The sequence below is a fragment of the Balaenoptera borealis genome, assembly GCF_965194805.1.
Source record: "Balaenoptera borealis genome assembly, chromosome: 2".
NCBI lineage: Eukaryota > Metazoa > Chordata > Mammalia > Artiodactyla > Balaenopteridae > Balaenoptera > Balaenoptera borealis.
Window position 1 is genome coordinate 167,746,872 of NC_138867.1, and position 21,911 is coordinate 167,768,782.

The 21,911-nt window shown below is 55.2% G+C and overlaps 1 protein-coding gene across 1 annotated transcript in view; it reads left to right on the top strand.

The window, feature by feature from the left end:
- Positions 1-21,911, top strand: part of ADAMTS2 (ADAM metallopeptidase with thrombospondin type 1 motif 2) — a 68,250-nt gene that overhangs the window by 42,497 nt on the left and 3,842 nt on the right. Inside the window, exons 8-17 of the mRNA XM_082379301.1 lie at positions 50-225; positions 1,376-1,509; positions 6,156-6,279; positions 7,292-7,372; positions 9,075-9,241; positions 11,253-11,412; positions 13,272-13,404; positions 14,213-14,420; positions 15,870-15,999; positions 16,913-17,002. Of these exons, the coding sequence (XP_082235427.1) occupies positions 50-225; positions 1,376-1,509; positions 6,156-6,279; positions 7,292-7,372; positions 9,075-9,241; positions 11,253-11,412; positions 13,272-13,404; positions 14,213-14,420; positions 15,870-15,999; positions 16,913-17,002 (1,403 nt within the window). The remainder of the gene's footprint in view (positions 1-49; positions 226-1,375; positions 1,510-6,155; positions 6,280-7,291; positions 7,373-9,074; positions 9,242-11,252; positions 11,413-13,271; positions 13,405-14,212; positions 14,421-15,869; positions 16,000-16,912; positions 17,003-21,911) is intronic.

Here is a 21,911-nt window from a genome sequence, read left to right on the forward strand (position 1 = left end):
GGCCTCTCCCTGGCACTGAGCTGCAAGACCTTTCTGCTTTCTCCTCCAGCCCAGCCAATGGGGGCCGCACCTGCTCAGGCCTTGCCTACGATTTCCAGCTCTGCAACTCCCAGGACTGCCCTGACGCCCTGGCTGACTTCCGTGAGGAGCAGTGCCGGCAGTGGGATCTATACTTCGAGCATGGTGACGCCCAGCACCACTGGCTGCCCCACGAGCACCGGGATGGTGAGCCCTAAGGGGAGTGGGCATTCAGTGTACAGGCCAGGGCACACTGGGCCACTGATTCTGCATGGGCATGCCAGCAGAGCTCACCCTGGGCAGGGTGGCTGCCGGCTTGGGGCTCACGGCAGGACTGCAATCCCAGAAGAGCCAGACAACTGCACCTGGCCAAGGATGCAGCGGAGAGGGCGGGGCCCAGCTGGCCCCAGGCTCCTGTGCTCGCCACCCAGCGGACAAGGCTAGCGTTGCGCCTTTACCCTGACTCAGCCCTGAGGTGGAGGGCAGGGGCGGAGCCTGCCAAGGAATCAGGTTACTTCTGATCCCTCTTCTTTCAGTGGGAGCTCTCAGTTCCAAGTGACTTGAACTGGTTTAAGCATCAAAAGGCATTAGTTGGCTCCTAGAACTGAAAAGTCTGGTAGTTTCAAGCATGAGAGTGTTTGTATTTCATTTGGGTCCCCCTCCCACTAAATGATGGAGAAACAGTTTCTGTTCCTTCCAGGCATTGGGCAGAGGAGGGGAGTGGGGACTGGGGCCTGCTCTGCTGTCTCCATCACCCCATGTGTGTCACACCGGCTGAGCACCTGTTGCAAGCCCCACGTGTGCATTCAAGGAGGCGGTGCCAGAGCAGACAGATCCCCCTCTCAGAGGGAGGCTTTGGTCTGGCGAAAAATCAAATAATGACGTGGTGTCATAGTGACCTCGGAGGTAAATGCTGAGAAGGGAAGGTGCCAGGGACCCGAGACTGAATCAGGGGGCATCTTATTTGGGGTTTCAGAGGTTGACTGAAAAGAGTCTCCAGGTAGAGACCTGGTAAAAAGCCATTTTCCCTTCCCCTCGATATGGGGGGTCTCTGGGCAGGGCCTCGGGAATCTGAGATCTGGCTGCACCAACAACAGCCTGCCTCAGTTGAGAAAAGCTCTTCCTAAGTCCCACACAACAGGGTCACGAAAGGGGTTGCAGTTATCTGCCCCCTTTCTCTTTCTCTCCCGGCCCAGGTCAGGCATGTAAGGGGGTGGGTGAATCGTAAGAAGACCCTCCTGGGTGAGAGTTTCTCCTTGCAGGGTGTTTCCCTTTAGCACACTTGGGAAGGAAACTGCAAGCAAAGTGAGCGGTGCAGCTGGCCCTCCTCACCAACACCCCTCTGCTTCCCTTCCAGCCAAAGAGAGATGCCACCTCTACTGCGAGTCCAAGGAGACTGGGGAGGTGGTGTCCATGAAGCGCATGGTGCACGATGGGACGCGCTGTTCTTACAAGGACGCCTTCAGCCTCTGCGTGCGTGGGGACTGCAGGGTGAGTGCCACGAGGCCAGTGCGGTGCCACGGGAGCAGGGGCAGCCGCAGCTCAGGGCCTCAGCTTTCTGGGGCTTTGGGAGGATTCACTGAGGTTGAGCTTGCAAAGTGTTGCAAACAGCATCTAGATCAGGGCAGGCTCTCAGCAAATGTTGGTTCCCACCCGCTACTCCCTGCTGCCCCTCTCCATGACAAAGGTTCTCAGACTTGAGTCTGAGGAACCACCTGAGGAGCTTGGGGCTCCACCTCAGAGATTCTGCTTACATAGGTTGAGGCTGTGGCCCAGAGCATGAGTTTTACCAGTTTTACCAGGTGATCTTGATGCACATGGTCCCTGGGGGACCCCTTGTGAAGCACTGCCATGTCCTTGCACTCCTCTGGGCACTGGACAGCTTACTCTCGATCAGGGTGGCCCACCATGGCTCTCGTTGGTTTGGCTCTTTGTAGAAATGCCCTGCTCTGTTTTCTGTTACTTTATTGTCTTTGGCTTCAATCTTAGGCTGTTACAAGAGACAACTGTGGGGCACACATGGCATAAAATAGTAACATGAGTGCAGAACTGTCCCGTCCCCTAGAAACACCTGGAAGCCTCTGTGTAGATGAGACTGATTGTAGGTAGATTCTTCAAAGCCTTCAAAGAGGCTGATTCTCATCTTACCTTCCTGAGAAACGAGCATCCTCAGGATGTCCCTGGCAGAGAGCCTGGCAGAATGCCGCAGGCCCCCTGGCGGAGACGGATGAGGCTGGAAGAGCAGGGAGGTGGGGTGTGGAGTAGCTGGAGGCAAGCTCAGGGATTCTCTCCAGGCACGTGATTTCAGGAGGACTGCAGCCAGCCGGGAGGGCAGGCCATACAGTCTGCTCACACTCCAAACACTCAGCCAAATACTTAAAGACAGCAGTGTCTCCCCTGTACCTGAGGGGTTTTAATTGATGGAGGTGACCAAATGATGACACAGAGAAGTCAGCGCCATTGAAAGAAGAACTTATTACTTACATTTCCTGAGGGAAGGGCATGACATGCTGTGCAAGGCCACATGGAGAAGCACCAGATTCAGTTGGGAGGCAGAGGGAGCAGGAGAAAGTCTGGGCCAAAGCTTTTATTGGGGTTTCCATGGGAAAGGCAAGGCAGACAGAGTAAACAGCTTGGGATTGGCCAGTTTGAATAACTCTGGCAGGAGTGGTCTCTAGATTCCTGGTATCTGACCCCGGGATCATTTAAGGCAGAGACATATTGGCTTAGTGTGTGAGAGTTTGATAAAGGGAGGAAAATCAGTTGGTTTGTGTATGAAAGGTGTGCTTCCATTGCTGTCCCTAAGAACTGGCTAGCTAGCCCTGGGAGGGGCGGTCTCTTCTTGACTAGCAAGATTTTTAAGATGTCAAAACATCATAACACACAGAAAATATTAAAAACTGTGATTAAGAGAGGCTACGGCCCTCATGGGAAACATTTAGTAGTGGAAGTAGCTTTAGATGGCAGCTGTGCATATGGTACAAACATAACAGGGAAGTAGGAACACTGATTCACCCTCTTGGCTAGTGGGCGTGTCTAGAGCTTCACTCCTGACATTGACAACTGGAGAAGAATAGGGTATTTCATTAATTAATGGTGATTTTGAACAGATAACAGTAGAATGATAGAGTTTTGCATAATTAGAAAATGTTTACATTTATATATGGTCACATTGCAAAAGTTAGAAAACAAAGGAGACAGAAAGGTTGAAAACACACAAAGGAAATGGGAGTAATAAGATGAAATGTAGGAGTCCTCACAATACATGTGAATGTGAAACTCTTCTTTTAAAAGAATCTAATATCCAAGTGGACGCTGTCAATGAGAGAATATCAAAACACAATGACTCAGGAAGTTTCAAAGCGAAATGACAGCAAAAGACATGTCAGGAGAATAAAGACACACACACACACACACACACACACACACACACACACACACACACACAGCAGGGAATCAGGAATTAAATGAGGCCATAAAGATTCTGATTCCAATTCCAGTTTGGAGTATTTTCCTCCACGTGTCCAACAAGCAATTCTCTGACACCAGCTGGATGTTGTGGGCTGAAAAAAAATTACATAATGTGAGAGATGTTAGTTAAGTTTTATTTGGGGCAAAATGAGGACTATTGATCTGAGGAACTGCTCCAAAGAGGTAAGCGGAGGTCAGCATTATGCACGATTTTAGTGAAAGGGGGTACGTGCAGTCAAGCACACATTGTGGCAGAGGCTTGCTGCTGGTCACAAGGAGGTTGCTGATAGTCACCAGGAGCAGATGTCGCCATTAATGATTTTGGTGCTTTCTTAGATAGAAGATGCAAGAATTTATGGGTTCATAAAATCTTCTCCTGAAAATATCTAACTCTCTGAAGGCCTGTTCTGCCAGTTTTTCCAGAGCGCAAGGGTGCCTCATTCCTGATCTCCACCCTGAACTCCTTTCAGGTGTGTTGAAGATCAGCTACTGCAGTGGCTAGTGACCTAATCCTTGTAGAAGCAGAAGGCAAGTGCCAATTTTTAGTTGGCAGTGTCCTACAATTCAACTCAGTTCTGACACTACCAACCCGGAGATAGCATCAGATCCCACAAGTTAGGGCCTCAGTCCTATAAGACGGCCCCCTGCCTTCAGATGCCAATCGCAAGTCCAGGTTGTCACCTGCGCTTCTGATTAACAGGCTGTAGATTGGAGGTTCCAACAACCCCCCTCCTTGGGTTCAATTAATTTGCTAGAGTGACTCTTAGAACTCAAAAAAACAGTTACTAGATTGCCAGTTTATTATAAAAGGATATAGCTCAGGAACAGGCAGATGGAAGATGCTTAGGGCAAGGTATGTAGGAAGGAATGGAGCTTCCAGGCCCTTCCAGAGCGTGCCACTGTCCCCAAATCTCCATGTGTTCACCAACCCAGAAGCTCTCCAAACCCCACCCTTTTGGGTTGTCATGGAGACTTCATTACAGGCATGACTGACTAAATAATGGGTCACTGACCACCTACTCAACCCCACCCCCCATAAAGACAGCATTATGGCTCTCACCACAGGAAATTCCAAGGGTTTTAGGAGGTCTAGCCAGAAACTGGATGAAGACCAAATATATATATATATCATAAATCACAATATCACAACCACCCTGGCGGGACAGGAGGTTCTCCCCTCCCTCCCTTCCTCTCCCCTCCCTCCCTTCCTCTCCCTCCTCTCCTTTCTCTCCCCTCCCTCCCTTCCTCTCCCTCCTCCCCTTTCTCTCCCCTCCCTCCCTTCCTCTCCCCTCCCTCCCTTCCTCTCCCCTCCCTCCCTTCCTCTCCCCACCCTCCCTTCCTCTCCCCTCCCTCCCTTCCTCTCCCCTCCCTCCCTTCCTCTCCCTCCTCCCCTCTTTCTCTTCCCTCCTCCTCAGCATCAGCTTCATCCTTCAGGCAACGTGTGACTGTTTACAAGGACCATATCCTCTCATCTGGGCAACAGCCCTGGCAGGCCTTGCCGCTCTGACTCCATGTCACAAATGTGGAAACAAACTCGAAGTTTCTCTGAGACTGCATTGCCAGGAAGTGGCTCTCTAACCCCTTCATAGTCTAGAGACCCTGCCCTCAAAGGTCTTTGTAAGACAAAAGTCAGAAATCAAAGAGCAAAAGTAACACAATACTGTGAAGCAACTATACTCCAATAAAAAGATTTTTTTAAAGTGTGTATTTTAAAAAAGCAAAAATAAAATATGAAAAAGAGATATCAAAAAAATAAATAAATAAATCAAAGAGCAAAGGGAAAGGAAGCAGTCTCACAGGAGGCGGTGACAGGAGGATCCTGAGGGCTGAAGTGGCTCTGGGCTTTCTGGCAGACAGGGCAAAGAGGGAAACCTGTGTTGCTATGGTGTACTCTAGGACAGAGAGGGAGCAGACCAGCTAGGAGGAGAGGTTGTCTTCCCTGCTGAGTGTGGTCAAGGATATGAAAGTGGCCTCGGGCAGTGTGTTCAGACCCAGGGTCTGCCTCCCGCAGAGCTCTGGGGCCCTGGGAATGGTGTGCTATCGGCAGGGCTATAGAGAGTAACAGAACCGGAATTTGTTACTGCCTCTACCAGGTGGCCCTGGGCAAGGAGCGTCCCTGCTCTGTGTGGAACAAGTTTCGATACTAGAGTGGACAGTGTTGAGAGGACTGGTTGAGAGAATGAAGGCACAAGTGTTCCTACCAACTCTTGTCACCTCCTGCCCAGACACCCCGAGGCAGACTGAAGAGGACACTGTTCCTGGGGGCAGTGTGAGGGAGGGACATCTTGGCCTAAGCTTTGGGTGCGAGCCCTGGAGGGACCGCCTCTGGGGCTGTGCTGCGTGGACGGCCGGGAGAAGGGGCAGAGGCGATGTCTGATGTGTCCATTAGGACGCCAGCGTGCTGTGGCAGGACAGCCTCAGGACCAGGCCCTGTTTAGGCTGTACAGAGCCGCCCTCCGCAGGTTCACACTGTCCAGACGAGTGGATGAGTGAGGGGGAAAGGCTGGTCCTTGGGTGGGCACACAGGGTCTGTCTTGCTCCAAAGCCCCCTCTCCTTCCCCTGCATCAGGAACTGCTAAGAAGGGATGCCCAGACCTGGGCTGTGGAGGGAACAGGTGGGGAGAGGGGGTCTCGAGTGTACACTGCACCTCCCCACCCCTCTGCAGAAGGTGGGCTGTGACGGGGTGATCGGCTCCAGCAAGCAGGAGGACAAGTGTGGTGTGTGTGGAGGGGACAACTCCCACTGCAAGGTGGTCAAGGGCACATTCACACGCTCGCCCAAGAAGCTCGGTGAGTGCGCCCCTCCCTCCCCCTGCCCAGGGCACCCAGGCCTGAATGTCTATAGCACCTGGCCGGGTGGCTCTGACTGCGTTCTCAGCTGTTTGCGGGAGAGGGGGTGTAAGTCTGGGAGGGTGAGGTGGAGGGTCAGGGGCAGCTGCGCCAGGCCCCAGGGTGGGCGGGGACAGGGATAATGCCAGGGTATAGGTGCCCAGGGTGGGTCTTAGAAGTCTTTATTTGAGGGCACCCTCCCCAGCCCTCCAGGGCTTTCCGGTCGCCAGCTGGCCTCCCTTGCTCGCTGCCCCCAGCCACCTGTCAGCAGGACTTTGATGGGCTGGTCAGTGCAGCCTGTGGCCTAGGGACATGTAAGCCTGTCCCCACAGGGCCACAGGATGGGGCTGGGGAACTTGGAGTCCCTGGCCAAGGTGGGTTCTGGGAAAACAGACCGCTTGGTGAGCCTCCTTCCACAGTGGTACCTCCGTCTGGCTTCGGTGCTCTGGGTGGGCTTGCAGCAGCTGACTGCTCTGCCTCTGTCCGAAATGGCGAGAAGCCACTTTGGTTCACCTCTTTTGGAGGAAGGCCATGGGACAAACCTGCCAGACTCCACTCAGAGCTGGTGCCAGTGCGCCAGGAGCTAGCTGACCTTCTGCATCGTCCCACATGAGCAGGCTGTCTTCAGTTGGCGGATTAAGCCGCTGAGGTCCAGGGAGGGCAAGCAGTTTGCTGAAGGCCTCCCTCCTGGAGGTGGCATCTTAGCTCCGTGCCCAGGTGTGACTCCAGGGACACTCATGAGGACGCCCACTAAGTTTTCAATGGAGGAGGTTGAAGGAGCGCCTGGATTTGAAGATGAGCAAAGGGCTGTGGCTGGCTGGGATGTGCTAGCTTTCCCGTGGACCCCTCTCTGGGTGGGCAGTCAGACTGGGGGCTCTGGAACCACCTTCGAGGGCAAGGCCCTCCTGGCATTGTCTACATGCGACGGCCTCTCCCTTCTCATTTGGCTTTGTCTCCCCACATCCCAACAAAGGTTACATCAAGATGTTTGAGATCCCGGCAGGAGCCAGACACCTGCTTATCCAGGAGGCAGACACCACCAGCCACCACCTGGGTGAGTGTCGGAGCCCAGATGGTGCAGTGGATCTGCAGCCTGACTCTTCCGGGGATCAGGGGCCCAGCTGAGAGCCGTGGCTGCAGCCCCATCTCCCCTGTCCCTGGCCTGGCCCACCTGGTGGACGTCTCCTGGAGTCATTCCCCAATGGAGAGGCCAAGGGTTGGGATCAGAGGGCTTCCCTGGCAGCAGCTGTGGAAGGACATGTGTTTAAGACATGCCACACCTCCCCACCCTAACTCCATCTCGAGGCCAAGGGGGAAGCCCCCTGTCCACTGGAAGGCAGGCAAGGTCCTTAAGCAGCGGCTGCTAAGGCCAGCTGGTAGATGGGCTCCCATGATGTATTTGCATTTTTTCATTTAGTTTCATTTTAAATTCAAGTGATTCTTTTGGAATAGGGATTCCTGGCATCTGTTGAAAATTTGGATATTCTAACAACTCTGAGTGCCCCCTTCTCACATGGCAGCCCCTGTGGGGCTGTGCTCCTCCAGGCTGCCTAGGGTTCCCCAAAGGGGCTTCACCCACCCATGCCCCCCACCGAGTTGTAAGGCCGAAGTAGGAGGTGATGCCGGGGTCACTGAGGGGGCCCCATACAAATCCCTTACCCCAGTTTGGGTCCCGACCTTCCTCCCTGTGCCCTGGAGGCCAGACTGGGTCAGGGGTTCCATGACTTGCCTCCACCTGGCCCCCGCCGCTGACACGAGACAGACACCACTCTTTTTAATATGAATTTTCCTTTCTTCCTTATTTTAAGAGGAGACTTTATGTTGCTATCCCAAAATGCAAAGCCAGTGGCACTTGCCTTAAGTAGAAGGCAAATATAAAAGTTGATCCCTGAAAAAAAAGACACTTCTACCTAAACACTGTTTCCTGCCAAGGGCTCTCCCTGCACAAGAGGAGGGAGGGTTAGTGACAAGCTGAGGACCTCCTGGCGCCCGCTGAGGCTCTCAGGGGATTCTAGGAGACTTGCGAACGGAATGATTTCCTCACTCTTTGATCCCATGATTTTCGTGCCCAGTCTGTGACACCACCTAAAATCTTCCAGCAGCCCCCCTGCAGACACCTTCCACTGTGGGAAGCGTGGGGCTTCCTGACCAGTGGAGTCTCGGCTCCTAGACATTCTTTGTGGATGCCTAGTGGCCAGAGTGGTCCCCGGGCCAGGTCAGGCCTCTTTGGTTTGTAGGGAACTGGTGAGGACCCAGGCCGAGCCACAGTTACCAACGGGGTGGGGACACATATGGGACGTATGCTCACCCCAGGGAAGGAAGCACCCACCCAGCCCTGTGCCCTGGTGTCCAGCAGATGCCCCTCACCCGGGGGGCTGGGGCAGGGAGGGCAGTGGTTCTGAGAGCCCACTGAGTGTTCCAAGTAGACAGCAAGGAGGTGGCCTTGATGCCTGCCGAGTCCCTTGCCATGTAGCATCTCTTTCAGGGCCTGAGGGACAGATCAGGAAAGGGCCCTGGGCCTGGCAGAAGGGCAGGGCTAGAGGGAAACCTAGTTTTGGCTGAGAGACAAAGGGCAAGTCAGGTTCCCGAGGTGATTTGGGCTGTCAGTGGGAGTGACGGGCCCCTGGCAGAAGACAGCTGGGGGACAAGGGGCTCTGCTCCCTGTAACTCCCCCAACCTGTTCAAACCAGCACACCCTGCCAGCCTTCCCGCAGTTCTGCCCCTGGGTGACATTGGCTGTCTTCTGCCATTCTCAGCCATCAAGAACCTGGAGACAGGCAAGTTCATTTTAAATGAAGAGAATGACGTGGATCCCAACTCCAAATCCTTCATTGCCATGGGTGTGGAGTGGGAGTACCGGGATGAGGATGGCCGGGAGACGCTGCAGACCATGGGCCCCCTCCACGGGACCATCACTGTCCTGGTAAGTCGAGGCAGGGGCCAGGCCCACCGCCTCCTGGCTGCCCAGGCAGGGGGCAAGTAGCTGCTAGGGAAGGGATGGAAGGGTGCCTGGGAACCCTGAGCCGCCCTGCATCCTTCGGACCATGCTCTGAACGGCCTCTCTGGCCTGACTTTTGGACCAAGGGTCTCTATCTCTGTGTCAGAGCAAGGAACAGACATGGAGCCACCAGTTGGGCTCTGGGCCCTGTATCAACCCCTGGGTGACTAAAGACAAAATCCCCTGCAAGCGATTAGGTTTCCCCCTCTGGGTGACATTCATGACCACCTTTCATCATGCTTATTCATGTCTGCCACTGTATCCAAACCCAGCAACTCTCTGGGGGTGACCAATGGGGCTCAGGAAATTGGACTGCTAGACCCAGGTCACACTAGACTTTGTCCCTGAGCAGGACTGGACCCCAGGTCTCCTGAGTCCAGGACCACAGGCTGCTCCTGGTGATGGGAGTACAGAGGGGGCTTGATTTCCTAATCCACTTTTTAAAAATTAATTTTAATTGCATACATCATATATTTTATCAGTAAAAAAAGTTAAAACACTACAGGTAGGGCTCAGGTGACTTTTGCCCCTCCGTTAAGGTGAGCACACCTTGGTTGGGTTCAGGCACCCGGACCCAGCGCCCCACACCAGGGTGCGCAGCTGTGGGGATGGGGTGTTTCATGTGCGCTGTGCTCTGCTCTGCTCACCTCGGCTGCATTTACTTTTCATCCCCAGAAACGCCTTTGGTGCCCTGCCTTTGTCAGTGCATATACAGTCAGGCTTCATTCAGTATCTGCCATTTCTGTATTGGTAAATTCACCTACCGAAAGTATTTCTAATCCCAAAATCAATACAGGCGTACCTCGGGAGATACTGCAGGATCGGTTCCAGACCACCACAGTAAAGCGAATACGGCAATAACGCAAGTCACATGAACGTTTTGGTTTCCCAGTGTGTGTGATAGCCTTAGGTCTAAAAAAAACAATGTACATACCTTGATTAAAAATACAAAACAAAAAATCAGTTACAATAATAACATCAAAGATCACTGATCAGAGATCACCATGATAAAAGTAATAATAATGAAAAAGTTTGAAATATTGTGGGAATTACCAAAATGTGACCCAAAGACACAAAGTGAGCAAATCCTGTTGACAAATGGCGCCAATAGACTTGCTGGATGTGGGGCTGCCACAAAAGTTTAATTTGTAAAAAAACGTAATATATGCGAAGCGCAGTAAAACAAAGCGCCATAAAGCGAGGTCTGCCTGTACTCGCAGTGGAGCAGGGGAAAATGTGAGGAGGCGGAACCAGGCGAGGCTCTGCTTCTTGTTTCAGCTCCTACTGTAAACAAGCATCTTTTTCACACACTCTATTTACTGCCATGTCGTTCGCATTTTTTAAAAATTAATTTATTTATTATTTTTATTTATTTATTTTTGAATTTTTAAAATTTATTTTTTATACAGCAGGTTCTTATTAGTTATCTATTTTATACATATTAGTGTATATATGTCAATCCCAATCTCCCAATTCGTGCTCTCGGGGGATGATTTCATTGTTTAAAATGGCCCCAAGCATGGGTCTGGTGTTCCTCTGAGCAGGAAGCTGCAGCTTTGCCCTAAGGAGAGAACGCGTGTGTTAGATGAGCTGCGTCCGGGCACAAGTAACCGGGTACTGGCCATGAGTTCAGTGTTAATGAATCAATGGCATGTACTAATTAAGGTGTCTTTAAACAGAAACGCACATAGAATAAGCTTATACATTGACTGTTGATGAAACCGTCACGACCAGAGGTTCGCAGGCCCTGACGCCGTGTTCCCCTGCGAGCAGCAGTTCAGTACTGGCAGATGTGGTGTTTGCCGGGACTTTCTAGCACCTGACTACCGTGAATAACGAGACTTGGCCGCGCATGTTCCTCGGGCTGACCTTCCTAACCTGGTCGCCGAGGGAGGGTGGTGGGGGGCAGACACATTCACGTCCGTCTCCGGGGCAGGTCATCCCGCAGGGGGACGCCCGCATCTCGCTGACCTACAAATACATGATCCATGAGGACTCGCTCAATGTGGATGACAACAATGTCCTGGAGGACAATTCCGTGGGCTACGAGTGGGCCCTGAAGAAGTGGTCTCCCTGCTCCAAGCCCTGCGGTGGAGGTGAGGGGCCTCCTCAGAGTTGGGGCCCCAGAGGAGGTCGGGGCCGAGCGGGAGGGGTCTCCTGGGTGAGGAGCTTCCTAAGCCCATGGTCCCTGCTGACTGCCTGGCATGAGGGATGTGCCAGGTATGACAACACTAGACCCAAGCCAGTGACCTTTGCCTGGGTGACAAGGGCCTAGCCCCACTAGGGAGGTGGCAGAGGATGGGCAGGAAGAGCAGGTGCCCAGGACAGCCAGGGGGCATGTGTGGGGCTTGGATGACAGCAGCACCCACCTGCATCGTGTGAGAGGGAGGTCTGGCCTGGCGGGAGGTGGCTGTGAGGGTGGCTTGGATGGCTTACTGTGACATCACGAGGCAGGTCGCAGGAAAGGCTCAGGCCATGCTGGAGACCAATGAAGAGGCCCCTCGTAAGATCCCTCCTTTCTGAATGCAGAAAGGCCTTTCCTCGCTGGGGCAGGGCTGGGTGCAGAGAGGTCCCACCTGCCTTGGACCTCAAAGAGTCCACAGTTGGGTGGGACATAACAGACAGACAGGACGTTCTGATCTGCCCAGTGTAGTCACTGCTCCTAGGGGGCTGGCGGAGATAAAAGGCAGGAGAAGAGAGCCCAGCCTGCAGGAGCAGGTGGCCAGGACAGACCTCCTTCAGGCGCCATGAAGGGTCCCACACCTAGACAACAGAGGGAGTTTGCCCAGTGGGCGGGGCACCCACTGCCGGGCCCAGGCAGACGGAAGGCTCCTCTTCCAGTGCTCCTGCCTGGGCGGATGGCACCCCAGCCTTCCACTGAGCCTCCCGGCCCCCTGGATTCTATCAGCACATCCTGTTGGGTCTCCCTCCTGCATATCTCTTGGACTCATCTGCTGTTACCATCTTCCCCGTCCTGGCACCATCCTCGCTACCCAACTGGCCCCGTGTGTCCACTCTTGCCCTCAGAGTGACCTATTAAAGGGGCAGATCAGACCATACCCCTTTCTGTTATCACAGTTTTCAGCAGCTCCTTCTGCTCTTGGGATAAAAAACAAAATTCTCCTCATGGCCTCTAAGGTCCAAGCAACTTGCTGACTCTCCCACTGCCGTTGGCACCCCCAACCCTTGCTCACTCAGCCCTGTCCACACTGGCCTTAAGTGCTTTTCCTGGACACGCTGTGCTCCTGCCTCAGGGCCTTTGCATAGGCCATCTCCTCGCCAGGGAGCCCCCTCCACCACTTTCCCACTAAGTCAGCACACCTCCATCCTCTGTTCCCTGGGACACCCCCAGATGCCCAGGCTAGATCAGGCTGCCCAGTCATATTCTCTCATGTCTAACCCACTAGGCTGAGGTTTTGAGACTTGGCACTGTTGACCTTTTGGGGTCTATAATTTTCCATTGTGGGGGGTAGTCCCGTGCATTGTAGGGTGCTGAGCAACATCCCCAGCCTCTACCTGTTAGATGTCGGTGGCATCTCCTCCCCCAGTTGCGACAACTAAGTGTCCCAGACATTGCCAGATGTCCCCAGGGGCAAAATCTCCACCCGTTGAGACCTGCTACACTAGACTGGCTGGAGGAGCCTTGCAGGCTGTATTCCATGTTTAGCCAGGTCCTCAGAGCACATTAATTCAAGGTAGAGTAAATGACTAAACAACGGGAGAGGAAATAGAACCTTCCCTCCTGCCCCAGGAAGCCAGCCAAGGGGCAGGAGAGAAGGGGGCTACTCTCCCTGGCCTGTCACCCTCACTTGGCCTGGGGTGCTGGGTAGACACCAGGCTAGATGTGTCCCTGCCCGACCCCCCCACCCCATTAGCAGGGTGGGGAGAACGGGGCTAAGTGGCCTGAGGAGCCGCCCCTCCACGCCACTGAGCCCCCTCGAGCTCTCGTCTTCAGGGTCCCAGTTCACCAAGTATGGCTGCCGCCGGAGGCTGGACCACAAGATGGTGCACCGAGGCTTCTGCGACTCCCTCTCAAAGCCCAAAGCCATCCGCCGGGCTTGCAACGCGCAGGAGTGCTCCCAGCCCGTGTGAGTGCCAGGGCTCCCCGGCCCCCAGCCCCACTAGAGGAGGGGAGGGAGAGCCCTGGGGCTCCTGTGGAGGGTGGTGCAGGATCTGGTTCCCTGGATGCTCTGGGCCTCACGTGCCCTGAGACGTTTGACAGATTCTTTCTCACTCACCACGTTCTATGGAGTCTAAGATGTTGCAGGCTGTGCGGTGCCCGCCTGCTTCAGACCTGCTAGACGGAAACAATAATGTGCATCTTACAAATGACAACAAGTGGCAATGCTCACATGGGGAAACTGAGGCTCCGAGGGTGCAGGGCTTGCTTCTGGTCCTGTGGTAGATGTTTCCCAAGCAGCTCATTCCAGAGGCTGCGGCCTTGGAATGGCCACAGCCATGACCCTCTGGCTCCGGGGTTTGACAGGGCTGCATTTCTGGGCCCAGGTTCCTTTTGCAGGACCCTGAGTGGGGAAGATGGTGGGTAAAAGGCAGGTGGGGGCCATTCGGGGACAGGTGCTGAGGGTGTCCACGCTGCTGCCCGGAAGGGTTGGTGATGTCAGCGGAAGCTGAGGTCAGAGGGCAGAGCCAGGAGCCTAAGAAGGGACAGAGGCCGGCTCTCCATGGCCACACCCCAACCAGGATCTCCCAGCCGTGGGCATGCTTGGGGTTCATCGTCTGCAAGACCTCAGGCAGGGGCCCAGCTAGCTTGCAGGGCGCCTTCCTGACAGTAGGTAGAGCTGTGCCCGGAGCAGCAGGCTGCCTTGCCTCTGTCCACCAGGGCCTCAGCCAGGCTGATTCTCCAGGGGCTGACCGTGTGCTGCTCTGCCCTGACAGGTGGGTCACGGGCGAGTGGGAGGCATGCAGTCAGAGCTGTGGGCGGACGGGCATGCAGGTTCGCTCCGTGCGCTGCGTTCAGCCGCTGCACAACAACACCACCCGCTCCGTGCACACCAAGCACTGCAATGATGCCCGACCCGAGGGCCGCCGGGCCTGCAACCGTGAGCTCTGCCCCGGTCGGTGGCGGGCCGGACCCTGGTCCCAGGTAAGCAGTGCCCCAGCCCTGTGTCCTCAGCCCCCAAACCAAGCTTGGGTGGGACTGAAGTGGCCAGGGCGTTCCACCTGGGCCCGGATGCAGTTCTTGCCCTGGGCCATGTCCCGTAGGTCTCAGGGCACCTGTGGTTCCACATGGCTTTGGGAAACTCAGTGGAATGTGTATCTTTACAGGGTAGAGGCTCCCATGCGCTGCAAGGGACTGGACACCCAGGAGACTGGGGACAGCCTGGGCTCCAGGAAATGAAGGGAAGCCTGGGCTTTTGTCTCTGGGGGCCAGAGGTGTGGCTAGAAGGCCGGTCACACTTGCAGGAGGAAACACAGGCAAGGGAGGGCTTAGACTTGGGCTGGAAAAGATAGTCTCGGGCTGGAGGAGCCGTTCTGGGGGCAGGGCTGAGCTGATGTGAGCACTGACATCCAGCCCCCGGACCTGGTGGGTCAGGGGTCGCCAGGACCAGCCTTGGGCTCAAAGATTTGCTCAGAAGTTGCTGTAGTCACGGTTATGCTTTATTACAATGGAAGCACACAGCGTAGAATCAGCAAAGGGAAAAAGTGTTTCGGTGAAGTCTGGAGGAAACCAGGCACAAACATCTAGGTGCCCAGGATTTTCACTTGGGATCAGTCACGTAGGCATAGGGTGCCTGCGTGACTGACGTCAGTTACTGAAGCCCCAGACCCCAGAGGGAAAGCGCATGCTCACCATAAATCATCTTGTTGGTGTAAACCAACCGAACAAATGCGGCCTGATCCAAGGCCTCAGGCAGGCAGAAACGCCCTTACCAGACAGACCATTCCATGAACTTGGTTCCCAGGAGTCGCCCAAGGGCCAGTCCTGAAAATAGGCCTTTCTTGGGACTGGTCAGGTTTGAGCAACGCGGTCTGCTGAGTCAACCCTTTGTCACACACAAGGCGAGGACTTGAGAATCATCCTTTGGCAGGGCTGGGCTGAGTTGTGAGCAGAGCCACGAGTCTGGGCATGGCTGCTCCTTCTGGTCCCTCCCGATGTGGTGAGGCCAAGGGGGCCCGAGACTGGAGGGCACAGTGACGGTGCTGGTGGTGTAGAACCTTGTGTCCAGAGGGAGGGAGGGTCCTCTGCCGAAGCCTCCTGGACCCAGGCAGAGCTTTCCCAGTGGCCCCCAGTGCATAGCAGTTCTGCTGGGCCTTGGGCCTCCTCTAGCCAGAGGAGGGAGGTGCTCGTTGAGAAGCCAGAAGTGCCAGGCCCTATCTGGCCCCGCATATTTGTTCTCTCTAACTCACTCTAGAGCCCAGGAGATTGAGGCAGCTGCCTGGGGCTAGGGCAAGGCAGGGCAGGCCTCTAGCTCACCTCTACCCTTTGTGCCTCCCCACCTCCCACGTATTGTGGGGTCACCCGCTTGGGGAGCCCTTTCAGACCCAGCCTAGTGTGGGAGGTGGGCCCTGACTGGTAACCCTCTGCCTGCAGTGTTCGGTAACCTGTGGCAACGGCACCCAGGAACGGCCGGTGCTCTGCCGAACCACGGACGACAGCTTCGGGGTCTGCCGGGAGGAGCGGCCCGAGACGGCCAGGATCTGCAGGCTTGGCCCCTGTCCCCGTAAGCCTTCTGCATGCAGCAAGCCCAGGGGAGGGGGGGCTGGTCCAGGCAAATGCGGCTCTTCCCACAACCGGTCAAACTCAGCATCTGTGAACTTGAAGGAGAAGCTAAGCCTGCCCAGGCCTGGGCTGGGACCTTTCCCTGGCAGGAAATGGAAGGAACTGGCATTTGCCATGCTCATCTCCAGGCCAGGCCCTAGTGAAGGATGGCGTGGACTCAGCCCATCCCTGCCTTCCTGGCACTCCCTTTTGGTCTGGGAGACAGAAACTGGATTCACAGTCACTGCACATCGGGGCTCGGCCCCCCACGCGAGTAGGGGGTGCCTGTATGAGTAGGGGGTGCCTGCCGCCCTGCAAGGAGAGCAACCAGAACGCTGGCTGCGTGTAGATGTCTGGCCAAGTGCTGGACACACGTCACCTCTTTCGGTCCCCACAACAGTTGAAGACGTAGATCCAGTCATGAGTCCCTTCTGTGGAGCAGGGAGCTCGGGGGGTCGGGTGTGCCTCCCCCAGCTGAGGAGGGGGTAGAGCCAGGACTCACTTGTTCCCAGCACTTCCAGAGCCAGCAGTCAGAGCACTGCTCAGCCCGGAGCAGGGCACGGTGGGGACTTGGAGGACAGTACAGAGATAAGGAGGCGCTGGTAGGGCCTGCGTGTGGGGATAGTAGCTGCAGCTACTCTGCGTAGCTGAGACCCGGATGCTTGGTGTGGGAGAGGCAGGACTGGGCCTGGACAGGGTGCTTGGGGCCCATCTGTCCCGAGGGAAGCCTTGCAGGCCACACTGGGGAGTTGGGGCCCTCCTGTCACCCCCTCCCTGGGATACCAGAATCCAGGGAGCCCTTCTGCCCGGGGTGGGTGCGTTGGGTGCCCAGACCTGGTGCCCCAGCAGCCAAGACTCCTTTCTTTTCCCTCTAGGAAACATCTCAGATCCTTCCAAGAAGAGCTACGTAGTTCAATGGCTGTCCCGACCGGACCCCAACTCACCAGTCCAGAAGACCTCGTCAAGTAACCGGCTCGTTTATAACTCTGTCTCTGCCGTCCAGTGCATGCCCTACGCCTTGTGGAGCTTGCCGTGGGCTCCCCTCCTCTCTTTCTATGGAAAACTGCCCTGACTCTTCCTGAGCGCTCTCTTGGTTGAATCTGTTTTCTCCGGGCCTCTGTGCTCGGCTGTCCCCTTTGGAGCCGCCTGGCCGGGAGGGCCAGTCTCGCAGCGGCACGGCCCGGGGCACCGGCCTCTTGTGGGGGTGCCAGGACCTCGCGGTGATGGCTTTTAAAGGGGCAAAGATCTGTCACGGTGCTGGAGGGGCCAGAGGCCAAAGTTTGAATGTGACCACTTGGTGACCGCCTTGCGGGGCCACATCCCTCCAGGCTGGAGCTGCGGGTTGGAAATCGAGGCGGAGCCCGCCCGTCCCCTTTCAAACGCCGCCTACCAGCGAGGCGAGGCCAGAGGGGTCTCGCGGGTGTGCAGTTTTGCGTCGCCGTCCTGGGCGCCCGGCCCGTTTCCGGCAGTGTGTCGGCGGCTCCCTGGCCACCTCTGCTGTTGCTGCTGCTGCTGACCCTGTGCTGTGTGTCCTCCTGACTCGTGTGACTGTGGCCTGCTTCCTGTGGCCTTTGTGTCCAGCTCACACAACCCTTGGCCCCCGTACCCTGTCCCCTTGGGGGTTCAGGCCGAGCAGAGGAGGCAGGGGTCGTGTCCCCGCAGTGGGACATCAGGACACACCACCACTTCCATTCTCTGTCCATTCGCTCCAATGGCCTTTCTCATCGTGCACACACAACCCCGTGCACGGGCGCGAGAGAGTGAGAGTGAAAGGCTGTCTCACGTGGATGCGGCCACCTACCCGTGTGAACAACTACAGAATTACCTCAATTTTTATCGCTTTTTTGCTTAGATAAAACTATGTAGAAGATGCCTTAAAGTTGAAAGGTAACAGAATTGGCTGCTAGCAACCCAGGCAGGAGGCAGGCAGTGCAATCTAAAGGGAGGCGGCCCGCTCATCCACCTTTGGTCAAGGGTAAGGCTTCCCAGTCCAGTCTGTACAGGGCTCCAGGCACGGGCTCACCTCTGCGGAAAGGAGACCTGCTCCATGGCCCGAGCGGCCCTTCGGCGCTGACTGTTGTTGGAGCCCCGAGCACTCTGCTGCCGGCGCTGCCTTACACCAGAGGGCGACTGGCCTGGCCCTGGGCGTGACCAGTGTAGCACTCCCGCCGGTCACCCCCTACTTGCCCCAGCCCCGTCCCCTGTTCATAGCATCCCCGCTGGACAGCGCCCAGCCCTCCCCTGGCACTAGTTACTGTTATGTAAATACTCGGTGTAACACACACTAATTCTCATGACTGTTAACTTCCAACTTTGACTTAGGCAACGCGAGTGACATGAGTGACTCTGGGAAGGTGCAATACGGTCCTGAGCGTCGTGCTCTCTGTCTATATGCACTTTGGTTTATCAGGGATATTTTATTAGTGTTTTGTATGTATTCAATGACGTATTATATAGGTTCCATTGTCGTTGCTTTTCTGGTTTTTTTATGAGACAACATTAGTGTGTGCCAAAGTGACTGTGAAAATGACCTTTTACTCTTACTAACAGTGGAAAGACTTCCTGTCATGCATCCCACAAATAAACTCAATAAAAGTTCAGTGAAACTGGGTGCTTGGGTCTGGCACGCTGCTGCCTCCTTCTCTTCACCTCTGTGACCGACGGTGCTGCAGGGCTGCAGGTGCCGTTCTGGTCCATTACTTCCTTGGTTTCTGATTCCAGTGACTTTCCTGTCCCCCTTACCCTGCCCAACGTAAATACTGAGGGCCCCTCCCCCACTGAGGCATGTGCCCCCTCCTCGGGCATTTTTCAAAATGTGACAGCAGCCCGTGCAGACACCCCACCGGCATTCTGAGTTTTGAATCCTTAGTGCTAAACAAGCACCTTGCAGGAACACCTTGGCTGTCTCCTTGTGGATAAGTTCTCACAGTTGGGAAAAGGGCCCCATGTGAGCTTCTCCCCATCTTTGGGATCCCAGCCCGTGGAGTGGGAATATGGGGTTAGTAGCTGAGACAGTGTCCAGGTCACGTGCCCTGAGCCACCATCAGGCCACTGCCCTGGCTCCTGGCACAGCTCTCAGCCTTGGGCTACCTGTTCAGGGAGGGAACAGGTCTGTCTGACTGGGTAGGGGCTGGGCTAGCCTTAGGAGAGTCTGGGTTGGGAGAAGGGCAAGGCAGCCGAAGGTCTAAGCGCCTGGCTTGCGACATTCACACACGGGTGTGCTCAGCTGTGCCTGCCTTGTCTCCCGAGGCCTACCCTCAGGAGCCACAGGGCCTGTGTGTCCACTCCCCTTGCTGACAAGGACCACACAGCAGGTCAGGGTCCAACCAGGGACCTCCTAATCTGGGGCCTGGGCCATGTCCTGCCAGGGGGCATCTCTCCGTCCCTTTCCCATAAAGGGGTCCTGTTCTGGGGAGGAGGGAGGTCATGAGAAAAGACAACTACCCAGCGCCATGGAGACGGGCATCAGGGCACAGGGCCAGGTTCCAGGTGCCAGCCTTCGGGTGGGGGTCACAGTAGCTGTGGCTGGGGTCAGCCTGCCCAGAGCTCTGATAATTGAAAGACTCCCAGCTCAAGAGACAGGAGACCAAGACAACTGTGTCTGACGAACTGCGTCCACTAAATCTCCTTGCCCAGACAGATCAGGAGAAATCCCTGCTGAGGGCACCTTGTCTAGAGCTGCGGGCAGGCCACCAACAGGGCTGCTCCAATGAAACCTTGTTTACAAAACCAGGTGGAGGGACCGACCTGGCCCACAAGAGTGGTTGGCAGACCCTTACCCTAGACTGATGTGACACCCGCTTCTCGGATCCCAGCCTGGTGAAAGACAAGTGAGGGAGATGCTTGTTATTTGTGTGAAGGAAGAGGCACAGGTGAAAGGAGAGGGTGTCTGTGTGGCAGGGGTGACCCCAGTCCCAGCAGCACGGCTAGGCCTGGCTCCATCCTTGTTGAGGCCTATGCCTCTGGCCTCCCCGCCCCAGCTGTTGGCCAAAGCCTGGGGAAGATGCTGCACCTAGTATTACCAAAGCCCCCTTGTGTCTCCTTGAGGGCTGTCATGGTGGTTTCCACACGCTTACCTCAGTGACTGGCAGGGAGGGGAGAGGGACCAGGAGGGGAGAAGGGAGCAGGGGCTCTGAGCACGCCCCACCCAGCTTCAAACAGGACTGTTCTGGTTTCATCTGTCTCAGATATTGGATATCTGTGTAAAATTTTATCCAAGGTTTTAAAACCCTGAAAGCCACATCTCAGCATCTTTTAGTCTGATTTCTGGAATCGACCCTCAGCACAAGGCCATCTGCCTTTCCCCTCCACATGTGGGCCTATTTCTCCACCTCAAGGTTAGGACGACCAGGGCTTTTCCTAAACAGCCTATCTGTCCTTATCTCTTCATACTCTGGGTCCTGCACCCAGTCATGTTTCCTCCTTATTTTGGCCACTTAGACGCTCAGAGTCCAGGTTGGGTCCCTCTCTGATGATACGTGCCTCTGTGTATTCTTCTTCCCTGTAGCATTGCCATTCTAAAATCCATGATTTCCTTGTTTTGCACTTGCTCAGTTATTCACATTGGTCTTTTTCACATTTATGCATTCTTCGATTCACTGTTCTAGGCTCTGGTATAAAGGAGCATCCAGATACAGCTCGGGGTTCTGCCCTTTGGAGCTTTCAGGATAATGAAAAAGTCAGGCATTAGTTACCTTATCCGACAACTAAATGTGGACTTGGTAGCTGGGATGGAATGCTGGGAAGGGGAGACCCATGGCACCATAAGACCACATACTGGGGGATTTAACCTCCAAGGGAGGTCAAGGGACACTTGCCTGAGGAAGATGTGTTTCAGCTGAGCCTCGGGGATAAGAGGAAGAGGGGAGGCACAGTATGTGCAAAGGCCCTGTGGCCACAGAGAGCACACTGCAGAGCAAGGCAATCAAGGCCTGAATGAGACTGGAGAGGTGAAAGGGACGGGTCCTCGCCCTGAAAACAATGGAGGAGCAATACAAGGGCTTCAGTCTGGACGGTGACATGGTCACATCTCCGGCTGAAGAACATCATTCTGCTTGCAGCAGGATAGCTAGATAAGAAGGAGGAAGAATGGAGACAGGCAGGCAGAAAGGAAGTTCTTACCATGTTGCAGCCAAGAGGCAAGGTAGCTTGGCCCTGTGGAGGCAGGAGAGAGGGGAGCGTGGACACATCTGAGAGCATCAGGGGAAATACTGACAGACCTGGAGATGACCGCACAGGGGATGTCTGGGGTCTGGCTTGTGCGCATGAAGGGCAATTCTCTGAGATGGGTGGCACCAGTGAAGGCCATGGGCTTGGGCCGGACATGTGGAATCCACTTTTGGGACCACAGGAGTTGAGGGGTATCTAGTAGGCTGTTGTATCCAAGTGTTTGAAGCTCCGGGAGTTTGAGGGTGGTGTCCAACTAAGTGGGTTGCCAGCCTGTAAGGGAAAATTATAAGCTGGAGCAATGGCCATGCAGAGGGCAGATGTCAGAACCACGGGCCCTGAATGGGAGGGGGCCTGCCTGTCTGTTATTGTGGGAAATTTCAGTGAGCTAGCATAGCTTCACATGCAGATGTAGAACGTGCCCTGTGTTAGTGCACAGAGTAATCATGTCAGATGTGGTCCCCATCAGTGGCTGCCCCTTCCCTCCCTCCTTCCTTCCCACCTCCCCTCTTTCCTTCCCTTCAGTAGGAGATGAGGTCACCTGGGAGACTGAGGGGAAAGGAGGGCACAGCAGAGGTTTATGTGGGAAAAGTTTGAAATGCCCATTATGAAGAATAGAGAGTGACTGAGCAGGGAACATGGTTGGAGGGTTGGGCCCATTGAGGTCAGTAATCAGGAATTTCTAATGGATGAAATATCCCCTGTTAT